We start from the raw sequence: 22,781 nt of genomic DNA, 5'->3' as shown, positions 1-22,781 counted from the left end.
AGTCAAGAAGATGACGATGATGAACCAGAAGCTTCAATGTTGAATCCCTACCCTGAAACTGAATCTGGGATGGAACTGTGGACACAAGTCCCTTTTTTATCTTTGACAGATGAGAAAGACACGTCAGTCGCTGAAAATCCCGAAACAAATATTCCAAGTCTTCACCTTCAACCAGAGGAGCCCACAACTCCAGGTTTCTCACAAGGATCCCAACCTGCAAGGTCGGAGATGTCACCTCCGCTTGTAGAAACTCCATTGTTCATAGCAAAAGAAGAAAAGGTATCAACTGAGACAAGCGCAGAGGAACACTTTGGTGCACTCGTTCCAAACATCGCTGGTCCTACTCCCATTCTCAGAGGAGAAGCAGGAACTATTCTTGAAGCAGTGACTATGGAAGATCACAATGAGAAATTAGGAGATATTTTGGAAACAGAACAAAGACCACCAGGCACAGATGGTGATAAAGACATAGGCATGGATAGTGAGGAGCAACAGCAAAGACATGTCACCAGCGTGGGCTCTAACGATAACACTGATCCTGCTGAGGAATATGATTTACCATCCCTACCAGAAAGGGCTCCAGGAGAATCCACCCAATCAGAGACGACTGACACTCCAATGAACAGTCCTAAACTAGAAAACCAGCATCTTGAACACACACTTTCTGGACGAGCACCAAGACCCGGGCACCAAGGTCAAATGGTAAGATGATATTTTGTTATAGATCTATTTCAGAGTTCTAAAGTAACAGTTCTTGGTTTTCTGCGTTTTGTGGTTCCAAATGCTCTCTTACGACATCGGAATATTAGTGTCACATTCAAAACAAATTTCATAAATTTACAAGCAAAAAAGTAATTCATTTATTAGAGTAAAGACATAAATATATTTCTTTCATAAATTCAATCATTCATTCATTTTCTACCGCTTATCCTCGGAGCCTATCCCAGCTGTCTTTGGGCGAGAGGCGGGGTACACCCTGGGCTGGTCACCAGCCAATCACAGGGCACATATAGACAAACAACCATTCACACTCACATTCATACCTATGGACAATTTGGAGTCGCCAATTAACCTAGCATGTTTTTCGAATGTGGGAGGAAACCGGAGTACCCGGAGAAACATGCAAACTCCACATAAAGATGAGTGGAATTGAACTCTGGTTAACCACTTGTCCGCCATGCAGCCCCTTCATAAATTCATTCATTCATTTTCTACTGCTTTTTCCTCACGAGGGTCGCGGGGGGTGCCGGAGCCTATCCCAGCTGTCTTTGGGCGAGAGGCGGGGTACACCCTGGACTGGTCGCCAGCCAATCACAGGGCACATATAGACAAACAACCATTCACACTCACATTCATACCTATGGACAATTTGGAGTCTACCTAGCATGTTTTTGGAATGGAAACATGCAAACTCCACACAAAGATGGGTGGAATTGAACTCTGGTCTCCTAGCTGTGAGGCATGTGCGCTAACCACTCGTCCGCCGTGCAGCCCCTTCATAAATTCATAAAAAACGTAATTTTGTTCTGTCAATATAACTAAACTACAGCTTAAGAATACTCTGTGCGACTCACACGCAGCTACAAAGCTCTCAACAGTCAACTGTCACATCCCATCATTAAGATAAAGATCGTATGGTCGTCTACCTGGACATTGTAAGGATGTTGAGGATGTGGTCGATCAACATACTATTGATAGCCGCAATACCACAACAACATCACAAAACTATCAAATTACATATAAATTTAGTAGTATTAATGTTGCTGCATGGTAGAAAATGCTTAACATGTTGGTCTCATAGTCAGGAGAAGAAGGGTTTGAATGTCCATTTAGGCAACTCTTCTTTTTAGGCAACTCTGGTTTTTGCATGTTCTCCCAATGTGTGGTATTTCTTGGGGTACTCCCAGTATTGTATCTTGGAGCACACATTCAACACCAAATTGGGTGATACTTAATGTATTTCCGCACTGTAAGTCACACTTTTTTTCATAGGTTGTTCCTATGACTTATACTCCAGAGCGACTTATAAATGAAATAATATATATAATTTCACAAACAGCCACAAGAGGGCACTCTCGACTTTTGCACCGATATATCCTACTCCTTAACAATTCAATCTTTAAACAGCAGACTGTTAGCTTACAAAGACAACTGAGAACGACAAAACACAAATGGCCCCGAAAAGAAAATCATATTATGCAGACTATAAGCTGCTTAGTAGTGAAATTAGCAGCTGAAAACAGAAATCCAGCAGCAGAGAGAAAGTTTGGAGTAAGTGAAAAACTGGTAGGGACTGGCGTAAAGCGGGGGCTACTCTTACTGCGTTGAAGAAAACAAAACAGGTACTGGACTTAAAGTAGTTTATGTTACATAAACACTGGACACCTTTTCTGTCCATTCAGCCTGCTCGCTATTCTTTTATTAATGTTCGAACTTGCCTTTCAAGATGACGTAATCGTCTGTTTTGGTCAAGTAGTTTGTAAAATAAATTACTCGCTAAAAATGCGACTTGTACTCCAGTGCGACTTATGTATGTTTTTTTTCGATCTAATTATGCATTTTTGGCCTTGTGCGACTTGTAATCTGGAGCGACTTATAGTCCAGAAAATACATACTTACATACTTAATACTTAACCCAAAACTATGGTATCCTATAAGGCACAGCCATTGAGCAAACTCAAAAGAGAATGTTACACAAACTAGCTCGATTGCAATACAAACCATAGTTTCATCCCGGCAAAGAAATAAATAATAATAAATAAAGGGCGGTAATGTTGATGGTGTTAACAAAACAGATCAATCAAAGAGAATTTGTTCTTGGTGTGGATCAACCCCTCCTCAATCAGTCATCAATGAAGGTAAAACTGATGTGGAATCTTCACTTTGCCATTTCATTTGTCATTCAACACCTCATTTGGTTTTACATTATTCCCTATGGGGAAAGTATGTTTGCTTTTCCTATGCTTCAATTTTCAATTTTAAAGAATTAACAACAAAAACCAAGGGCATGTAAGGGCATTTAGATCAACAATACTATCTGCCCCAATGGCTGGACGGGACAAAAAAACAAAACAAAAAAAAAACAACAAAAACCAAGGTACCGTTGTATTCATTAGTTTTTTTTACTGACTATCTTATCATCAAGATTTTAACAACATAAAATATAGAAATATAAATGAAATATATAATATGTTTTTGTTTATTACTAAGTTCTTATTTATTAGCAAACAAGGTTAGTAAAATGTTTTGGATTCCATTAGCCATAATAATAGTTATTAATTTATAAATACATTGTAATACAGATAGTAATAATACAACTATTAATGAACAGTTACTTATTGATATAAACTTTTGAAAATAATACAATAATAACAATGTTATTTGTTTGTTTTGTTATTGTTACTTTTTTAATTTGACAAAGTGAGAATTATTATATTTTATTTCTTTTATTTATACAACTTTTTCCAGGGTTTTCAGGGTCCACCAGGTCTAACAGGACTCCCAGGACCAAAAGGGGACAAAGTAAGTACATATACCATATATGTATATTACATTGCAAGTGTACAGTATAAATCATTACTTTTTCTTATACTTAACCCTGCGACTTATACAGCAGTGCGACTAATTTATGGCTATGTTGTAATCTTGTGACATGTCCTTTACTTCCGAACTACTACTCATCGCTGAAATATTATTATTTGTATTATAAACAGTAGCACTTTCTTTGGCAGAAGCCAATCACAAACTATAAGGGAACTCACCACGAGTGTTTCAAGCCATCAGGAATCGTGGGAGGTCATTACTCAATGCTCACGATGTGAACGCTAGCATCGTCATACAGCAACTTAACAATCATAGCACATTTTTTTACATTTGTTAATTTATAAATGTACTTGTATTAATGTGATGCAAGCAGATGATGTAATAGTATTTTTTTCTTTTAAGGGGTACCAAGGGGTGATGGGAAGAACTGGACAAACTGGACACATAGGCCCCATTGGTCCACCCGGGATGCCTGCTATTGTTGTGTTGCAAACACCTGAGGAGGAATGGGAGGCGTTCAAGGTTGAACTGCTGGCTCTTAATATGACCCAATCTCCAAAAATAATGAAACAGTAATTGCTTTCCTTGCAGAAGAAGAAATTCTACATTAAGCTGATTTCTTCATGGCCGGTAGGAGATGGATTTTGAAAGCAGACTGGAACAATTATTACAGTACATAGGTTTACTTGTGTTTATTTGATGTTTTTATTTAAAATCAGAAACTGAAGGGACCTCCAGGACCTCTTGGACCTCCTGGAAATGCAGGGCCAATTGTAAGTAGCCAAAAAAGAGGAAGTATGTATGCTTGGAAAATGCATTTGACCATGTCCCTTGAAGTGTCCTGTAGGGGGTGCTCCAGGAGTAGGGGGGTTTGTGGCATTCGACTTTGTGTCATCTGGTCTGTGTAAAACCTGAACATGAGCGAACCTTTAACTGATGAACCTTGGCGTTCGCCAAGGTTGCCCTTAATTGGAAAACAATGGATGGATGAATAATGAATAATGGATGGATGGATGGTGTTGAGCCATTTTCAGTGGACAGTGGATACATTTCCATACAAGCCGTAAACTGACTGCTTTAAATGGTATCTAACATCACAAAGCAAACAAGATACACCTCAAGAAACCTTTACAGTAATTCATGTGATGAATCAAATTTGTCTTCTAAAGGGGGTGCCTGGAATTATCGGGAAGCAAGGTCGTAAAGGAGTCCAAGGAAAAGTGGTAGGCATCTATTCACCTTAACATTGCATGCTGCTTTCCTTTTGTCAATGTCAATAAGACATTTAAGTCCATTCAGTGGGTGCTTATGGCACCTAATCAAATAGGGGTAGTTGCTAAAGAAGCAGTTGCTATGCTTCTTTAGATCATTGGTCCCCAAATTTTTTGAGCCCATGAACCGGCTGTTTGACTACTCCATAGTAATGGTATTTATTTATTATATATTGTGTACCACAAGCAAAACATCAAATTAAAAGGACAAGTTAATACTGTGGCACCATCTATACAAACTTGGAGAGAAAATGTGAAAGGGAGTGTTTAGATTTTTTGACACAAAGTTGTATGACATCCCCATCAGCAGTGTAGTGCATCAACGATGACTTACCACCCACTTCGCCCCGTGAGCTGAGTTCTGTTCAGATTTCAGTGATGAAGAACACAGTTAGTTGGTGGGGCCTTTACCTACAAGTTCTCATAACACATTACAATCTGTGTAACGTGTGTTTTGTACCTCAGGGTGTCCCTGGGCCACAAGGAATGCCGGGGCCCCAGGGCCGACCTGGGACTGATGGGACCCCAGGGGACAATGGACAACCAGGACTCCGGGGCTTACCTGGAGAACAGGTGAATCTCCTGACACAGCCAATGTGATTATCATTTAAAAAATAAATTTTCAGTATAATTTTACAGGCTATTTATATAGGTGCTATCGTTCCTGCTCTCCATCTAGATGTATAAGATCTATCAGGCTATCAAAATAGTTGATGTCATTAAATAATTCACAATTCAATTTAATACGGCAATAATGATAATTACACATGTGTCAAAGTTGTGTTAAAGTCCAAAATTTTAAATTAAAATACTGTATTTTAGAATTTTTACTGTTGTTTTGGTGAATGTAACTCAAAAGCAGTGCGATGCAGTTCAATTCACAGATAGTAATCTTGTCATTTAACTAATTATCTAGCTGCTTTTTAAAATATGTGCTTGGTTCATCAGGGGCCCCGAGGCTACCGTGAAGAGAAAGGCAGCAAAGGGGAGCTGGGTGAGTGGGTAAGAATGTTTTCAACCTTCAATAATAATAAGGGTGAACTCCAGATGTTGCTGTCGTATTTGCGTGTACTGTATTTTCCAATTGAGAGCATTGTCTACTAGAGGTAGACTAGACACCCAACACATTTATTTCATTCATCCATCCATTAATTTTCTGTACCGCTTATCCTCACGAGGGTCGCGGGCGTGCTGGAGCCTATCCCAGCTGTTTTCGGGCGAGAAGCGGGGTACACCCTGGACTGGTCGCCAGCCAATCACAGGGCACATATAGACAAACAACCATTCACACGTATGGACAATTTGGAGTCCCCAATTAACCTAACATGCATTAATCGAACCCGGGTTTCCTAGCTGTGTGGCCTGCGCGCTAACCACTAGACTAGACTACTGTGCAGCCCACTTTTTCTATTTATTTTTGCTATGAGCCATGTTCCACAGATGGCCCCTGTGCCACACTTTGGATACCAGGTGTTCCTGACTTGGCCGTTGAATTTTGGAGTGGTTTTATGTAGCTTTCAGACTGGCATCAGACTGACATTGCACAGCGATGCTTTTGCACAACTGCAGGTGAAGTAAGAAACTTTCACTTTTAAGGCACAACTCTCTTTGCTTTAAGTTGTCAACACAGATCTCTTGTTGGTATGTGATATGTTTGTAAATTGCACTCAGCCAAATGTAACAAGCATCAATAGAACTTCTCAATAGAACCGCTCAGTGAATAAGGGTGCAGACAAATATGACAATCTACGTGTTTTGATCTGACAAATATAAGTAGCTTTGATCATATGTAGAATTACGACAGCTTCTGCTTGGGGACAGCTGTCCCTGTTAGCCAGTTGTGGTTCCCGGAACGTTTGACGATGGATGCTGGGAACTCAGTGGTAGACTGGATTACAAGTTTTATAGTGTGTGTTTAGCACTTAATATGTAGTTCTTCTTCTTCTTCTTCTTAATATATTTCAGACATGAATACTATGTTACATTATTCTTTCTCACATATGCACTTACAATATCTATTTATATATATATATATACATATACATACACAAATATATACATACATATACATACACAAATATCTACATACATACATTTATACATATATACACATACACATACATGCATACACACAACACCTCATTACTACACATGTCTGAAAAGGAGCAAGAAGAAGCAAAGCTTATTAAATCCTACCCCTTCTCCACGCCATAGCAGTTGCCAATTCAATAAGTTTTTGGTTTTTTTTTGTTTTTTTTTCCACACATATAATCACAGAATCTTACATAAGACAAAACAACAAAAGAAGAGTGGGAACATCGGACACCCCAGCAAAACCCCAGAACATTGCTGAAGCACACCACCAACCCATCACCAACCATTAGTTCCACACTAATGTGCATTGCAAACTGCCACTTCCATAGTGCTGTAATATCATTCATAGTAGCAATGCCATAGTTCATCATCTGTCTCATGAGAAAGATTTTCTCTCAAACAAGAAATCTTGTCACGTTTTCATCTCGTGACACCCCTATTGTCTACATATAACTATGCAGCAGGATTAAAGCTTTTTACTTTGCAGGGTTATGAGGGGGAACCTGGAGCACAAGGCAATCGAGGTTTGAAAGGACACAAGGTTGGCAAGAACATCCATTTCTCAAGATTAATTGCACTCATTTTCTTCATATAACCCTTATGTCTTTATTGTCACCAGGGGAATAAAGGTGTCAGAGGCATTGTTGGGCTTCCAGGTTACCTGGTCAGATATAACATTACTATCTCCACAATGTTTCTTGTATAATGTTAAACACATGTAACCTGTACGCCATTACTTTATATGCCATTATCTCTCTTGTCTTGTTTGACAGGGAATACCAGGAGCTAGGGGTCCTCCTGGTTTCCCTGGACCATCAGGATCACGGGTCAGTGCTAAGCATTTAGCTAACTGGGCCATATTATATTAACAGTGCAGTTTGTGTTCCATGTGCTTCTGACTTTTTCCAGGGACTAAGCGGAGCACCAGGGTTTGGCGGACCACCAGGCTTGCATGTACGTATGTAATGGTATTATCATATTTTTATTCTGAATTAAGTAACAGCCTGGGTGACTTGGGAATTGTCCGTAGGCTGCATGTGGCCCACAGGCCACTAATTAAGTATTGTCTATGAAATAGTAGTAATAATACTCAGAATTCAAAGTGCGGGAACTCATGTTGGGTTGTTTGGGTACAAGCCCATGTAGGAATGGTGGGAAATCAGTTGTCAGACATACTGTATTCATACTGTATTCAGTATGCAAAGCAAGAATGAAGAACAGAAACTATATCAGTTCACAAAGTTGACAAATTAAAAGCCAAGTCTTTAATTTGGAAAGAAATTATGAAGATATTATCTCTGAACAGTTTGCATGTTCTCCCCATGCATGCGAGGGTTTTCTATTACAAAACATGATAGGTTAATTGGCAACTCTTAATTGCCTGTAGGTATGAATGTGAGTGTGAATGGTTGTTTGTGCCTGGTGATCAGTCCAGGATGTACCCTGCCTTGCGCCCGAAGTCAGCTGGGATAGGTGATACGGTCCTAGTCAAACTAAGCGGCACAGGTGGATCGATGGATGAAGGATGAAGATATGGCAAATTCCATGGAATAATGAAATAACTGTTCCATGTCCACTCAAACATTGGTTCTGTCATCAGGGTGCCAATTACAGAAAAAAGGAAACAGTAATTATTAGTGTTCAATTAGGACACACTGGGTTAAAGAAGTCACTGTAGAGTAGAGAACTGATGTTCCTAAGACAGTAGAGCAGTTCTTATAAATTGCCCTATGTGCAATAGAAAAAGAAACAATTCAAAGAGGAAAATCGTGGACGTGGGAGAAACATTCAGGATAAAATACATCAAACACACTGCAAATGTAAATTGTTTTGCATTTTAAATCAAACCATTATCATTTCCATGACTATATTAATGGTAATAATTGTTCAACTTCCAACGTAACATTACATACTCTGATTCCCCAGGGCAAAATGGGTCCAAAGGGAGCAAAAGGTGTCCCAGGAGTGAATGGCCCTCCAGTAAGTAAACAACCAGCGCTTTTAATTCAGTTCTACCCAAAACTGACAGACAAGATGTTTGTTCTCAGGGTCAACAAGGTGAAATTGGCCCTAGAGGAGCAACTGGACCAGAGGTACCACACCAAAATTAGCTTTTAAAACAGGCTAATGACAAAAGACCAATCATGGTACTCACCTGGAGCTTAATGTTTGCCTTTAGGGAGAACCTGGTCCCAATGGAACAGCTGGCTCTCCAGGCATACAGGGTCCTCAGGTATAACAGGACACCAAACTTTTCTATTAGCCTGACTCATTTGTACTGTACAGGCAATGTTTTAAAGGTGCTGTCTCTGCATTGGTTAGGTACTGTATTGTATTTTTGTTTGCAACCAAAAGCATTGGTTGTCACCCAACTGTTATTGGGTGGTTGGGAAAAGTTGCTCTCAGAGGTACCATTCTTCATCCATGGCTATGTTCTTAGGCCAAATTGAAAGTGAGCCTACTCCTTTAGCTGAGAAGCAGTCCCACACATGAATATTTTCAGGATGCTTTACTGTTGGCGTGACACTGGAATGATGGTCGTGCTAACTGTTTCTTCTCCAAACTTTTTTCTGGATGCCCCAATCAGAGAGGGGACTCAGAAAAGGAAATAGTTTTACCCCAGTCTTCAGGAGTCCAATATCTGTATCTTTTGCAGACTACCAGTCTGTCACTGATATTTATCAATCAGGGTGACAGAATTATCTCTAGTCTCATCTCCAGCTTGTCCGTGTCAACACTGGTAACCAGAGAATGACTTACATTTTGTCAGCTGGTTCATTTGTGGCAGGGCTGAAATGCAGTGGAAACATGATAAAGTTCATTTTCATGACAATTTAACTGACAATAATTGTCAATCATCTTAAAAACTACGGCAACAGACTTTGTGAAAATGAACATCCATATAATTCTCAAAACTTTTGGCCATAAAAATCCTTTTTGTTTTTTACTCAGGGTAAACCCGGACCTGTTGGGCCCCCAGGTACTAAGGGAGATCCTGTGAGTATAACAGCATAAACAACAACATAGAAGAACATTTAATGGCACCTGTCCTCTATGAGTTACTGTGCCTTCATTAGGGTCGTCCAGGGGATGAAGGAGACATAGGAGAGCCAGGACCCCTTGGTCCTTATGTAGGTCAACAAGGCCTATGCTGACTGTACATATACACTCCGAAATGCCTCACTGTGGACATTTTTTACATTCTTATTTCAGGGAGCAAATGGGAATCCAGGATTGCCTGGACCCTCAGGTGATCCAGTAAGATTATTTAAAGCACTATTGACTTCAGCTAAAATGCCTTCTTTAACATCACATATCAAAAAGCTTGTTGTGTTTTTTTGTGTGTTTGTGTATAACACAGGGGACTAAAGCCATGTTGGGTGTGAAAGGTTATCCCGGATTTAAAGGAGACCTGGTAGGTTCTTGTTTAACAATGAAAAATGGACAGCACAATAAAGGTTCATGGTCTTGTGATGTTAACATGCAGGGACCCCCAGGACCTCCTGGAAAGTCTGGCTTTAAGGGACGTGGAGGTCCATCAGGACTTGAAGGACTTCAAGGGCCAACAGGACCAGCAGGGCTTGCGGGACCAACTGTGGGTACACACGGATGAGGAAAATCCTGCGTGAACAGTAAACAGTAAATCCATCTTTGCAGGGAATTGATGGAACCATGGGAGAGCAGGGAAACCAAGGCAAAGATGGGCCGAAGGTGCGTTTAAGAGGCATTATACGACGCATACAAGAAGTGAATTGCTTTTGCTGGGATTAATCTATGGTATGTGTCTTTATAGGGAGACCGAGGGCTACCAGGGATTCAAGGAGTACCTGGACCTCGAGGAGACAAGGTAGGACATGAATGATATGCTTTAAACTGTTTTGGTGCAGTATTGTATCTAAATTGTAAATAATAAATATGTTCATGTCGTGTTTCCCAAAAAAGGGTCGTGAAGGTCGATCCGGATTTTCAGGAATACCTGGTCCTTTTGTGAGTATATGTATATACTATATAATATATGTATTTCTTAAATTGGATTTCTTTACTGTGAAATGTTAATTATTATCAGTGGTTTGGGTTGGTTTTTCTTCTGGCAGGGAGAAATGGGAAAATCTGGGGAACCAGGACCAGAAGGAGAACGTGGTATTAAGGTTCCTATGTGTCTAAACTTCTTATTGTGGCCTTCAAACTTCTTATTGGCTCTACACGGCTGTACTCGCTCGCTATTGATGCTTTTCCATTGACAAAGTCTGATTGGATCCAACAGTCAGTATCAACCACTCTTGAGTAAATGTCACAAACGTTTGACGATAGACATATACTGTAAACCTGACAAAAATGAACACACATGCTGACGTTAACTTCTGTTGCTGTGCCTTTTATCTCCATAATCACTTTGCTGACCAGATCCATTTCTTTACTGCCCTCAGTCTCCTCTTGGATAAAATTTGTCTCCTTACTTTGGCCAACTCCACTGTTGTTGTTTGTTCACGTGTCTTGTTCTGATGCTGAGCCAGTCCTGTACAGTGGAAAAGGAGCATTATGTTAGGATAGAAACTGATGCTACAGTGGTATTAAATTTTGAATTACCATTTTATTATTAATATTAGGATTATTATTATTATTTACTCTGTATTTCCAAAAGCAATACAATAAGCTAATAAAAATGTTGGTTGTGGGTTTTAACTGTACAGGGAAGCCCAGCAGTCCCAGGCACACTTGGGCTAAAAGGCTTCAAGGTAATGTTGTGGACTATTGATGTACTAAGTATTCTGATTGGAATTAAGACCAACAATTGATTTAAACTTACTGATAAGCGTGTCACTTACTTTATTGATTGTGGAAGTGAATTTGGCTGAAGATGAAGAGGAACTATGTGTTTTTGTAGGGTTTAAAAGGTCATTCAGGAGACAGAGGACAAGATGGAATCCATGGGGCAATGGTAAGACCACCCCCAAGTATAAAGTATATAAAGTTTATTATTTGTAATTGTGGATTCACCTCCTTTTGATCATTGGAAAAATGCAAAATACAGATAATTTACAAGGCAATCATTCATGTTTTGGAACTGGTGTCTTAGCTGTCAAACTGTCTCTTTGATTATTTGAGTTACACTTACAAGAAATATCTTTTCAAAAGGGTCCCACTGGTACAAATGGAGTGACTGGGGACACTGGACTGCCAGGTCCAAAAGTGAGTTCCCTACTTTAGTCACACTACATGTTTTTTCAATCCCAATATTTATTTTCAATGCCAAACCTTGATGGAGTGGTCTAGTTCCATTATCAACCTCCTTTACTAAGATTTAAATGGTCACCTGTACGACAGGGTTTACCAGGAAAGCCAGGAACAAGCGGCATCCAGGGACCTGTAGGGAAAAGTGTGAGTGTTTTATACAGTCGGTAGCATTTGGAATAAATCCTAACTTGTAATGATGTGGTGCTTCTTTCCAGGGAGATGCTGGAAATAAAGGAATGAAAGGAACACCTGGGAAGCTAGGGAAAAGAGTGAGAAACAATACAACATGGATATGATATTAGAAATTCCTTTGATAAGAAAAAAAATGTATTTTAATTGTATTCCTCATAGTATTGGTTCGTTTTAGGGGGCAAAGGGGAAAGAAGGTACCGGTGGACTTGTAGGGATGGAAGGAAACAAGGTAATGGTTGCTTCATCCTATCGTGTATATTCTTGCATAATATTACAACACATGTTTCATTTTAATGCTTTTTTTTAACTTTCTTGGGAAGGGCAAGAGAGGAGATAAAGGAACAAGAGGAAAACAGGGGCCCCCAGTAAGTCATTTTATTTTCAACAGTGACCAGTGTAGTATTTTATATATTTATACATTTATAAAAACATGTCAGCCACTGATTTTTTTTAACGTTCCTCATTGATATTATATTATCTCCCCTTATCCATCAGGGCAAGATGGGTATGCCTGGACCACGTGGACACACAGGACCTCCAGTATGATTATTAATTTCTGTAGCATACTGTCTCGTCCATTGCTGAAATATTTATACTGGATATGTTTTTATCGATATAGTGTAGTGTAGCATACATCTTGTAGTGACACTGTGTACTAATATTTCATTCAAATATTGATCTGAGGTAAGATTTTGAGTAATAGTTAACATCTGAAGGCCGTGGGCAGATTAGATTGACATGGCAGCACATTTTTATTGCAGGGTATACAGGGTAATGTTGGACCATGGGGTGAGGTTGGACCCAGAGGCCCTCCAGGTGGAAAGGGGCCACAAGGACCAGTTGGGGCCAGCGCAGTCATAGGTTATCCTGTAAGTTTGTTTTTATATCCACAAATTTGAACCAATATTGTTCTAAAAAGTGGGTATACTGTATATGGCGTATGTCAAAATAAATTTTCAGTACTGGTAGTGTGTTTTTATATTTGTAAATGCATGTATGATTTGTGGCAATATTTATAATATCGATTCAGTATATAATGATGATTTGTTATTTGTATTTTTGGGATTATTATTATCCATCCATGCCGCTTATCTTCACTAGTGTCATGGGTATGCTGGAGCCTATCCCAGCTGCATTATATGCATTATATTCCAAAAACATGCTAGGTTAATTGGCGACTCCAAATTGTCCATAGATATGAATGTGAGTAGGAATGGCTGTTTGTCTGTATGTGCTCTGTGATTGGCTGGCGACCAGTCCAGGGTGTAGCCCGCCTCTCGCCCGAAGTCAGCTGGGATAGGCTCCAGCATACCCGTGCAACCCTAATGAGGATAAGTGGCATAGAAAATGGATGTTGGAAGTAAAATGTGCTTTAAAAAAATGAAAAATAATAAAAGTGCATCACTATTTTTTCTCCATAATTTTTCATGCCTAAGGTACATTTTCATATTAAAAGGATCCAGTATAACCACATAAATATTCCACATACGTATATTCTTATAATGTATACATACAATATGATGGCTCTCTTAAGGTGGAGGGACTTATGAACAGTTCCACTTAGTGTAGTTCTGTAGTGACCTTTCAGCATTAAGCATACGTACGTACATCCAAATCAACAAAATTATGTTTTTATTGGAAGAAAATAAACATTAATGAATGGCCCCCAATCTTAGCCCAGGTCTAAATCTGACATATTTTGAGTACTTTTGTAAAGAAAAGTGGCTGAATATCACCAAGTCAATTTGTAAATTGTGTTTACAAATGTTTTATCTTTCAATCTCTTAAAATGTGTTGTTATGGACTAATTTTCTTAACTTTTAATTAGAAAAAAAATCATTTTATTGTTATGTTTTGGTTGTTTTTCTGTTTCCTTCTTTGAATATCATAATTTTTTTCTTAATTAGGGCAACAATGGACTTCAAGGACCAAATGGCCCATCTGGGGTCAAAGGTGAAAAGGTGATTGTTTTCTGTTTACGGTTTCTTAATGTTTGCATTAAAAAGACTATACGTACTATATTTGGCCTTTAATTGTGATGTTGTTTAATTTCACAACATATTTTTTAGGGATCCAAAGGGCCTCCAGGAGAGGAGGGACTTGCAGGTCTCGATGGTGAGGAGGTAGCTAGATTAAGACTGTGTTGTTGATTTCAGTCCAATACATATTTCATTTTGTACCAGTAAATGTAAGCTTACTAACATTTCTGACGAGGCTGACAATACTTACTGTACTTAGTCCTTCTGTATTCTCTGTAAACCCTCTTCTTTAGGGTCCAGTTGGACTCCAGGGGGTTGAGGGACCACCTGGACTAAAAGGCACACCGGTGAGTCGATGTGAATAGTCACTTTTGTGTCGAAATTACACCCATGCATGCAAACAGACTAAGCATACAATTTATTTTAGGGTGATAAAGGCAGCAAAGGACCTCCCGGTTGGAGAGGCGCAAAGGGAACTGAAGGTGACCGTGGTGTCAGAGGTCCCCAGGGAGTGAAGGGCCCTCCAGGGAAACAAGTTAATAATTGTCCCTACTGAAATGCACTGGAAAATTCGGAAGGTTTTTCTCATGTTGTCACTGGTTATCTTACAGGGGTATATTGGTGTACCGGGGGACAGAGGTGCACAGGGATCTTCTGGACTTGAGGTTAGCTCCTTTCTATTAATGTTGAAAGTGATAAGAGTGTAAAATTATTCATGATTATAATGTTTCTGCAGGGTCAACCAGGCCAGAGGGGTCTACAGGGGATGCTTGGACAGTTTGGACCAGGGGGAGATACTGGAAACCCTGGAGCCAAAGGACAGAAGGGTCTTCAGGGACTTACGGTTAGCATCAATGTTTTAACCCCAACTTTTGTTTGACTTTTGTTTTTTGCATACAATATTCGTACTTCTTTCAACCTCTCCATTTATTTCAGGGTCCTCCTGGCCACATTGGTCCCCCAGGTCTTATTGGACCATCCTCACCAGTAAGTGTCATCAGCAGCATGTTCGGTCAAAGGGGAGAATTAACCGAGTCAATGTTTCTTCTAGGGTTTCGCAGGTAAAGTAGGCCCTGGCGGCAAATCTGGGAATCCTGGCCCAAAGGTGAAACAGAATTAGAGCTGTAACTCTCTTTGTAGACCAAGCAGTGTTTGATACTTTCTGTTCTGGATGTTTTCATGCTAATCAGGGCAGTGTGGGAAAGGAAGGTCATATTGGTCCTCCAGGCATCAAAGGAGACATGGTGAGGTTTTGTGACGTGCATGATATGTGTAATCTGTACATGTCTTAATTAATTTGCTACGATAATATTTTCAAATTTTGGTACACAAACCTATGATTTTCTTAGGGAATAACAGGTCTAAAGGGTACAAAAGGAGAGCTTGGGACACACGGAGCAATGGTGAGCCTTTGCCTTCCTGTATTTGCTTTCAATAATTAAATTGAATCACAAAGCGTTATTTAATGTACACTAAAAAAACTTCTATCAGGGGAAAATGGGAAGTTTAGGCTTTATTGGGCCTCCTGGTTCTAAAGGTCGACCCGGATCTCCTGGTCCTCCTGGTCAACCTGGAAATAAGGGGATTCAAGGGACAACAGTAAGGGAACCCCTGCGCCCATCTTACAGTAGATTGTAAATAATATATTGCATGTTGATTTTGTCTTTATAAAGGGATGGTCAGATCAGCCTGGAAAAAAAGGGAAGAAAGGATCCCTGGGGGAAACTGTGAGTCAGAAACCATAGAATGTCATGTGATGTAATTTCATGTAATATTCTATGTATATGGTGGCCATATTTTGACCCAGCAATGAGATACTCAAAGTTTAGTTTCAATACATTGAATTTATGCCTCATGTATGAAAAAAATTGCTATATTACAATATATTATCTATAGCCACAGACACATATTCCATAGGAAGAAAACGAATCAGAACAACAGAGGAACTATACAACATCTTGCAAATCTGGTCACTCAAAAGTTATGTTATCTTATGTGATGTGTTGTGTTGTGCTGTTTGCACTGTGCTACACTATATTTTGTTTTGTTATGTATATCATTAGCATTGGGACTCAGTAATAGGGTTTCTTTTCTAGGGACCTGAAGGTCCACCAGGGAAGCCTGGACCTGCAGGGAGACCTGGAGTACCCGCAAGTATCCCTATTGACACAACAAATATTTAAAAAAGCTATACTGTCTTGCAGAAATAGTGATAATTAACTTTTGTTTCACCTTCAGGGTCTAAATGGTTTGGATGGTTTACATGGGGTTCAGGGTAATGAAGGATATCCGGTAAGAAAACTATGTCATCCTGTAAAATCCTCTCGTGTTGGATTGTTTTTAAAAAACTGAATCCATCTCCTGCTCGGACCAAAGGGTAACACTGGCTACACGGGAGCTCCTGGCGTCCCAGGGAGGCCCGGTAAAAAGGTACAATATACACTGAAGGACTTTAAAAACACAATTTTTGTTGTGGCTGTTTTTTAGGGCCATGGGGGTTTGATTTGTAGGTGGTGTGTTTTGAGTGCAAAGTTTCCATGTCTTGCCTCATTGTCCGATAATAAAGTACACATACTGTACGTCTGCACGGTCTTCGTCCACGTCCCTGGGTCTCTGCAGCAATCTGTGAAGCAGTTGGGAACCGACCACACAGGTATGTGGTCCGGATATTGCAGCCATCGTTACACATGATTGGTCTGGTCGCAGTCGGTCAATGGTACTAAGAGCAACTCCCATCCCTCTGTCTTTTCGCAACTTGGTGTATTCCTGCAATCAGCATGCTGATCCCCTGGTCTCGGGAAACTGCACTTAGTCGTGGCATTGTGAAACATTGAATGAATGATGCCATTTGTGTTAGTCTTTTATAGGCCATCCTAATTACACACTGCTGTACAGTAGTAATGCTCAATAGTCACCCCCTTTTGGAACATACCACCAAACTCCAGTGATTTTGAGCAGTGGTTCATGCAGGGAGATGTGTGATGTCAACAATTCTTTACTACAGGGCAATGAGGCGTCACATGGAAACTTTGCACTCAAAACACACAAACTACAAATCAAACTCCATGGACCTAAGATTTGAACTTCCTATCATCATCTGTGTTAGCAGTAAATGGTGTAACATTCACAATATAATGCCATAGGGTGCACCTGGACCACCTGGGATCACAGGGAACATTGGTGCACATGGCCTTAAGGTAAGTTTTTATATGGGGAAAAACTGTGGATTAGACAAACTGTACCTGTGGATTTGCCCTAACCAAATATGACACCACTTCCATCCATTCACTTATATTTAACATAATAGAAAAGTAACAAAAAGTAACACATTTCCATCTATTAGTGTGTGCAGGAGTGTTGTGATCATGTCATATTTTGCTGGCAAACATACTGTAGATCCTGCGAATGCTTGGCGACCGGTCCAGAGTGTACCCGGCCTCTCGCCCAAAGTCAGCTCGGACAGGCTCCAGCATACCCTCGCGACCTTAATGAAGATAAGCAGAATAGCTGATGGATGGATGGACATACTGTAGATAAAAAAAAGCAGCACGTTAGTGTAAACTGTGGCTCTAAGGGGTTTAGTCGCAGACAAAAGCCGGTATCGTCAACAATGGTAAAACCCTGGTTACCCAGCTAGCTTTGTGGCCCGATAATTATCAGACCAAAAAGGATTGTGTCCCCTAATTATTATACTACATCCTAACTGTATTGTAGCTCTGTATATTGCCACCTTTATAATTCATATAATGCACTTGGCAAAACTTATTTTTTTGTTCTTCTAGGGTGAACGTGGACCACCAGGAAAGACGGGAGAACCTCCTGGACCATTGGGTCCAAAAGTATATCACTTTTAAACTATTATTGTTAGGTTAATTGGCGACTCCAAATTGTCCATAGGTATGAATGTGAGTGTGAATGGTTGTTTGTCTATAAGTGCCCTGTGATTGGCTGGCCAATCCAAGGTGTACCCAAAGACAGCTGGGATAGGCTCCAGCACATCCCTGCAACATAGAAAATGGATGAACTATTATTGTGAAGATAACATTAACGTAGCATAATATCTGCTCTTGATTCAGGGTATCCCTGGACTGATGGGACAGAAGGGTGATACAGGAAGAGGCGGTCACACGGTACAGTTCTACAGATATGATGTAAAATACAGAAGTATAAACGTGGCTTCTATCACCCTTTCTTCCTGTTATACAGGGTCTCCCAGGTGAAAGAGGGATGCCAGGGCCAGTTGGTCCACCAGGAATAAAGGTACTTCAAATAATTGTATTACTAAAATAAACCTGTGCATATAATAATAGTAATATTGACCTCCTATGCCATGGTTTTAGGGGAATTCTGGTTTGCAGGGTGCAAAAGGTGTAACAGGTCATAAAGGGAAGCAGGTACCTTTTAATTTTCCTTCTGATGTCATGTTTTTATAACATGGAGTTAACCACCAACCTGTTGATTTTAACAGGGGGATACTGGTTCTCGTGGGCCGCATGGCCTAAAAGGCTCCCCTGGACAATCTGTAGGTTATCCCTCAGTATTTGTCAGTACCACTTTGAAGTAAGGGTACCCTTATAGCACATCAGGGATTTTCACAGTGTGATGAATAATGACAATAAATGATAATAAATTAACAGTCAAAACAGCCTACTGAGAATAAATAAGATTCATAAAAAGTATAAATACAGTACATGTTTTTATGTATTGTACAATATAGAGTAAAAAAATATGGAGACTTACAAATATGTTTAATGGAAACCTAGCGTTTATCATAACAAAGCATTAGGGCTAAATGTGGAATCATTGGATTTGCAACCAGGATGTAACCTTGCTGATTATCTTGTGATTTGTAGCAGTTTATTTTTTTAATTAATATTTTTAATTAGTATCTGATTCTAAAGTCTTGCTAATGGCACCCTTATTTTAAAGTAGTCACTTTCTCTCTTGGAAATACTAGAAAATGTCTAAATTGATGTATTTCGTGCTTCTGAACAGGGTCACCTTGGACAGAAGGTAACAGTCACTGTTTACAATACAATGAGATAAGATGTCAGAAGTTGGTCACGTCCATTGTGTTCCTGACAAAAGAAAGAATATGTCTCTCAGTTGTTATCCCTGCATTGTGACTAACTGTGTTTACAGGGAATGAAAGGTGTCCAAGGCACCAGCGGACCTAAAGGGTTGAAGGGCAAGCAAGGACCCCCAGTAAGACATTCAGTATATAAAAACATAAGTATAATAATTTGATGTTTTACTGTCATTTTCTCTCAGGGAAAAACTGGTTTACCAGGAAAATATGGACCTAACCAAGGAAAGGGACCAAAATATGTTTATAAACCCGATGAGACATCTGAAACCTTAACAAGATCCAACACATCCGAGTCTGAACACAAGCTCCTTCAAAGACAACAAAAAGTGAGCTTAATTTCATTGTGACTGACTACAATGACGTAGGGTGGGAATGTGTGTGTGTTCACAGTAGGGGTGTCCCGATCCAATATTGATATTGGCTATCAGGCTGATATTAGTGAAAAAGGAAGTATGAGATAATATCGGCCTGAATCTAAGCTCTCCGATACAAGCAGTCATTTGCAGACTCCACATCAATCAAGCAGTGGCTGGATAGAGCCCACAACAACATCGTATTAGCAAAGTAGCTTGAAGTAAGAGTGATGTGGGCCGTGTGGCTGTAGTTTCTGTTCAAATCGGAAAAATACATAGAAGCTGAGTGCAAAACTTGTCATGTATATGGTAGCACAGAAAAAGGTTTAATATGACCAACCTCATTGCACATTTGAAAGAGCTTTTGTTTTGTTTTGTTTTGTTTACAACAAACCAACCAAAACCGATACAGAATAAAAGAAATTACATATCTATATGTACACATGTTTGAAAGGGAGTGGGAAGAAGTCCAAACTTATCTAGTCCCACCACCCTAACCACCCTAATTCCACCTCATCCCAACAAAAACATACATTAACCCTTATAAACACAGGAAAACCCAACAACTCCCATAGCCAACCACTCTATCCCAGCCCAAGGCACCCAACCATGTGCCAATAGCAACCAGTTCATTAATAATCATCCTACAATACATAGTCTAGTCAAAAAAAACACCCCAACTAAACAATCATTTCATAAGCCACCGTGAACTAACATGGAGAGAAAAACATCAATTTTATGGTATTGTTTCAGTGGGATATGAAAAATAAAAGTATAAGAAAGAAAACATGAAAAATGTTCTTATAAGTACATTAAATAGTCAAACTTGGATCTTACTCCTTCCCAATTGTCATTGGGTTTGAACACTTAATTGAGCACCACGAACCTCACTATATTATCACTAGCTGCCACTACATTGTCAATGTAGATCACGAGCTACCGATCAATCGCGAAGGTAGTTTGGTTCGTTCCCATAAACCTTACTTTGTCGATGTCATATGACATCCCTATGACATTGGAGATGTCAATGCCAGACTGCATCTGATATATCGAAATAATACATTCCTCTACAGCAGCACAGTCCAGTGAAGACTGATGTGAGAGAGTCTCAAGGCGATGAAGCTTTCAATTGGCCTCAAGGAACCAAAGATGACCCTGGCACCACCTGCTATGAGCTCGGACTCATACACCCACATCTGAAGGATGGTGAGAGTCCCAGTCAGGTCTTGAAACATATTGAATGGCTGCTCCTTGGATCACTGTTACTGGAGGTGCATTATCTTTCAGGTTACTTCTACATGGACCCCAACCAAGGTTGTCCCTATGATGCTGTGAAAGTGTTTTGTAACTTCACAGCAGGAGGAAGCACCTGCATTAACCCTGTGCAGTCACAGGTAAGATCTAATTGACAACACTTGGAAATGGTAAGAACGCAAAAAGTGTGTGCCACCACATGCAGGAGTGCCAAAACCTTTCTTCTGCTGTGTAGATAACATTCAGGTGGAATCCAGAAAGGCACAAATCATCAGTTCAATGGTTCAGTCATCAACATGGCGGTGACAAGGTAAGACTGACTTTTGTGGATTGATGAAGCAACATGAGCGGCTATCCTAGAGGTAATGTGAACCTCTCCACTGCTTCATAGTTTGGTTACCCTGGTGTGGATGTAGTCCAGCTGAGGTTTTTACGATTACACAGCCACACATCTTTCCAGAATATGATTCTCAGCAGTACAGCAAACAGGACTGTGTTGGATGGCAACTATGACTTTATCCACTTCCTGGGAGACTCCAGCAAAGAGATCAATTCACACCATACCACAATGGCCACAATGGGACATGAGGTATGCCCTTACAGCTGTATGACATATTCCATTCATGTCTTTGAGCTCTTCATTGTGTCTGCTTCCAGGTAGAGGTGGTAGTGAGGGTTCGAGGCAGCACAGAGCTACATCGAGGTGATATGCAGTTACTTCCTATCAGAGATTTGGGTATAAAACTGCCACCATTATGGACGCACATGTATGAGGTCACAGCAGTCCTGGGGCCCCTCTGCTTCTTGTGACAAATGCTGTGTGTGGATGGGTGCATGTTTGTGTTTAGTAAGTCCTGTAAATAATTAAAAACAGCAGGGATGTATGGTGTCTAGATCAATTAAATTAGTGCTGCACTCTATTTTGTTTATACACTTGCAAAAATATAAATACAACACTTGTTTTTGCTTGCATCTTTCATGGGCAACATGAGGTGATGCTCGTGGATGAAAGGCACAAGAATGGGATCTTGTCAGGATATCAATATGCCATCAATAAAATGCACCTGTGTGGGTTGCCCATAACATACGCCTGCCCCGTCACTACGACCATTTGATCAGTTGACATAGAGAAACCGCTAACCCAAACATCATACACGCTGTCTGCTATTTGCCCTGAACAATGAAAACCAGGATTCATCCATGAAGAGAACTCCTTCCCAGAGGGCAAGACAACATCCAGTGTGAGCATTTTCCAACTCAAGTTGGTTATGAGGAAGAACTGAAGTCAGTGGGACAGCGAGCATGCAGAAGAGATGGCCTGCAAAAAACCGATTGCAGACACTGTCCAGGGGCCTCATTTATTAAACTGTACGTGGATTCCAGTGTGAAACATTGCATACTCACAATCCTCAAAATGTACAGACGCATCAAAAAATTCAATATCAGACTGACCAGGGGCGGACTCACCATCAGGCAAACACGAGGTAATTGCCTAGGGCCCCAAGATGTCCAGAGGCCCCCAAACGTTTCTTTGATTTAAAGTACATATTACTGTTTTAGTCTGATTTCACATGCTTAAAACTACATCAAAATGCATAATCTATCATGGTACATTTCGACTGCTCCTACTGTCCCTTCTCATGCAATGGACTATTCCATGTTACTGCATGGAATTGCATGGTTATTGCTTCAGGAAAACGGTGGTGTGAAGATCATGTGGCATCATAGCAAAGCACAGTTTTTTATCAAAACTAGCAAAGTTGTCAACATT

At 40.1% G+C, this 22,781-nt stretch overlaps 2 protein-coding genes across 4 annotated transcripts; both read left to right on the top strand.

Annotated features, from left to right (window-relative positions):
• The first annotated feature begins 3,925 nt into the window (after nucleotides 1-3,925).
• Nucleotides 3,926-15,305, top strand: LOC131129417 (uncharacterized). The gene is made up of 35 exons (XM_078789915.1): nucleotides 3,926-4,065; nucleotides 4,135-4,173; nucleotides 4,263-4,316; nucleotides 4,713-4,766; nucleotides 5,280-5,387; nucleotides 5,763-5,816; nucleotides 7,396-7,449; nucleotides 7,528-7,572; nucleotides 7,682-7,731; nucleotides 7,814-7,862; nucleotides 8,835-8,888; nucleotides 8,957-9,001; nucleotides 9,088-9,141; nucleotides 9,861-9,905; nucleotides 9,986-10,039; nucleotides 10,122-10,166; nucleotides 10,270-10,323; nucleotides 10,396-10,503; nucleotides 10,566-10,619; nucleotides 10,702-10,755; nucleotides 10,851-10,895; nucleotides 11,003-11,056; nucleotides 11,600-11,644; nucleotides 11,794-11,847; nucleotides 12,045-12,098; nucleotides 12,234-12,287; nucleotides 12,359-12,412; nucleotides 12,511-12,564; nucleotides 14,243-14,296; nucleotides 14,405-14,458; nucleotides 14,608-14,661; nucleotides 14,719-14,825; nucleotides 14,926-14,979; nucleotides 15,051-15,158; nucleotides 15,251-15,305. Exons 1-35 carry the CDS (start codon nucleotides 3,961-3,963, stop codon nucleotides 15,303-15,305), a joined length of 2,079 nt encoding a protein of 692 aa, XP_078646041.1. The 5' UTR covers nucleotides 3,926-3,960.
• Nucleotides 15,306-15,794: 489 nt separating this feature from the next.
• Nucleotides 15,795-21,959, top strand: LOC144898318 (uncharacterized). Of its 3 annotated transcripts, none has more exons than XM_078789879.1 (19): nucleotides 15,795-15,913; nucleotides 15,988-16,041; nucleotides 16,411-16,464; nucleotides 16,553-16,606; nucleotides 16,691-16,744; nucleotides 17,458-17,511; nucleotides 18,097-18,153; nucleotides 18,391-18,444; nucleotides 18,521-18,574; nucleotides 18,655-18,708; nucleotides 18,783-18,836; nucleotides 19,310-19,327; nucleotides 19,457-19,519; nucleotides 19,586-19,729; nucleotides 20,833-20,962; nucleotides 21,044-21,150; nucleotides 21,246-21,320; nucleotides 21,402-21,599; nucleotides 21,668-21,959. In XM_078789879.1, the coding sequence occupies exons 1-19, from the start codon at nucleotides 15,812-15,814 to the stop codon at nucleotides 21,818-21,820; spliced, it is 1,533 nt and encodes a 510-aa protein (XP_078646005.1). In that variant the 5' UTR covers nucleotides 15,795-15,811; the 3' UTR covers nucleotides 21,821-21,959. The 3 variants fall into 3 exon arrangements, with proteins under 3 accessions (XP_078646005.1, XP_078646004.1, XP_078646006.1); XM_078789878.1 differs by having other exon boundaries at nucleotides 20,830-20,962; XM_078789880.1 differs by lacking the exon at nucleotides 15,988-16,041 and having other exon boundaries at nucleotides 15,811-15,913; nucleotides 20,830-20,962.
• Nucleotides 21,960-22,781: the final 822 nt, after the last annotated feature.

The sequence above is a fragment of the Doryrhamphus excisus genome, linkage group LG4, assembly GCF_037039965.1.
Source record: "Doryrhamphus excisus strain RoL-2023G ecotype Guam linkage group LG4, RoL_Dexc_Guam_v1.1, whole genome shotgun sequence".
In the NCBI taxonomy this organism is placed as follows: domain Eukaryota; kingdom Metazoa; phylum Chordata; class Actinopteri; order Syngnathiformes; family Syngnathidae; genus Doryrhamphus; species Doryrhamphus excisus.
The sequence above is the reverse complement of the archived record's forward strand: the minus strand, read 5'-3'. Positions and strand labels throughout refer to the sequence as shown.

Excerpts from the sequence above, each read along its gene's own strand:
- LOC131129417 (XM_078789915.1), top strand. The coding sequence starts at position 3,961 with ATGGGAAGAACTGGACAAACTGGACACATAGGCCCCATTGGTCCACCC. Across the intron at positions 9,002-9,087 it reads GAGGAGCAACTGGACCAGAG|GGAGAACCTGGTCCCAATGG; the intron begins GTACCACACCAA and ends GTTTGCCTTTAG. Across the intron at positions 10,167-10,269 it reads CTGGACCCTCAGGTGATCCA|GGGACTAAAGCCATGTTGGG; the intron begins GTAAGATTATTT and ends TGTATAACACAG.
- LOC144898318 (XM_078789878.1), top strand. The coding sequence starts at position 15,812 with ATGGGAAGTTTAGGCTTTATTGGGCCTCCTGGTTCTAAAGGTCGACCC. Across the intron at positions 18,709-18,782 it reads CAGGTCATAAAGGGAAGCAG|GGGGATACTGGTTCTCGTGG; the intron begins GTACCTTTTAAT and ends TGATTTTAACAG. Across the intron at positions 21,600-21,667 it reads TGGCCACAATGGGACATGAG|GTAGAGGTGGTAGTGAGGGT; the intron begins GTATGCCCTTAC and ends GTCTGCTTCCAG.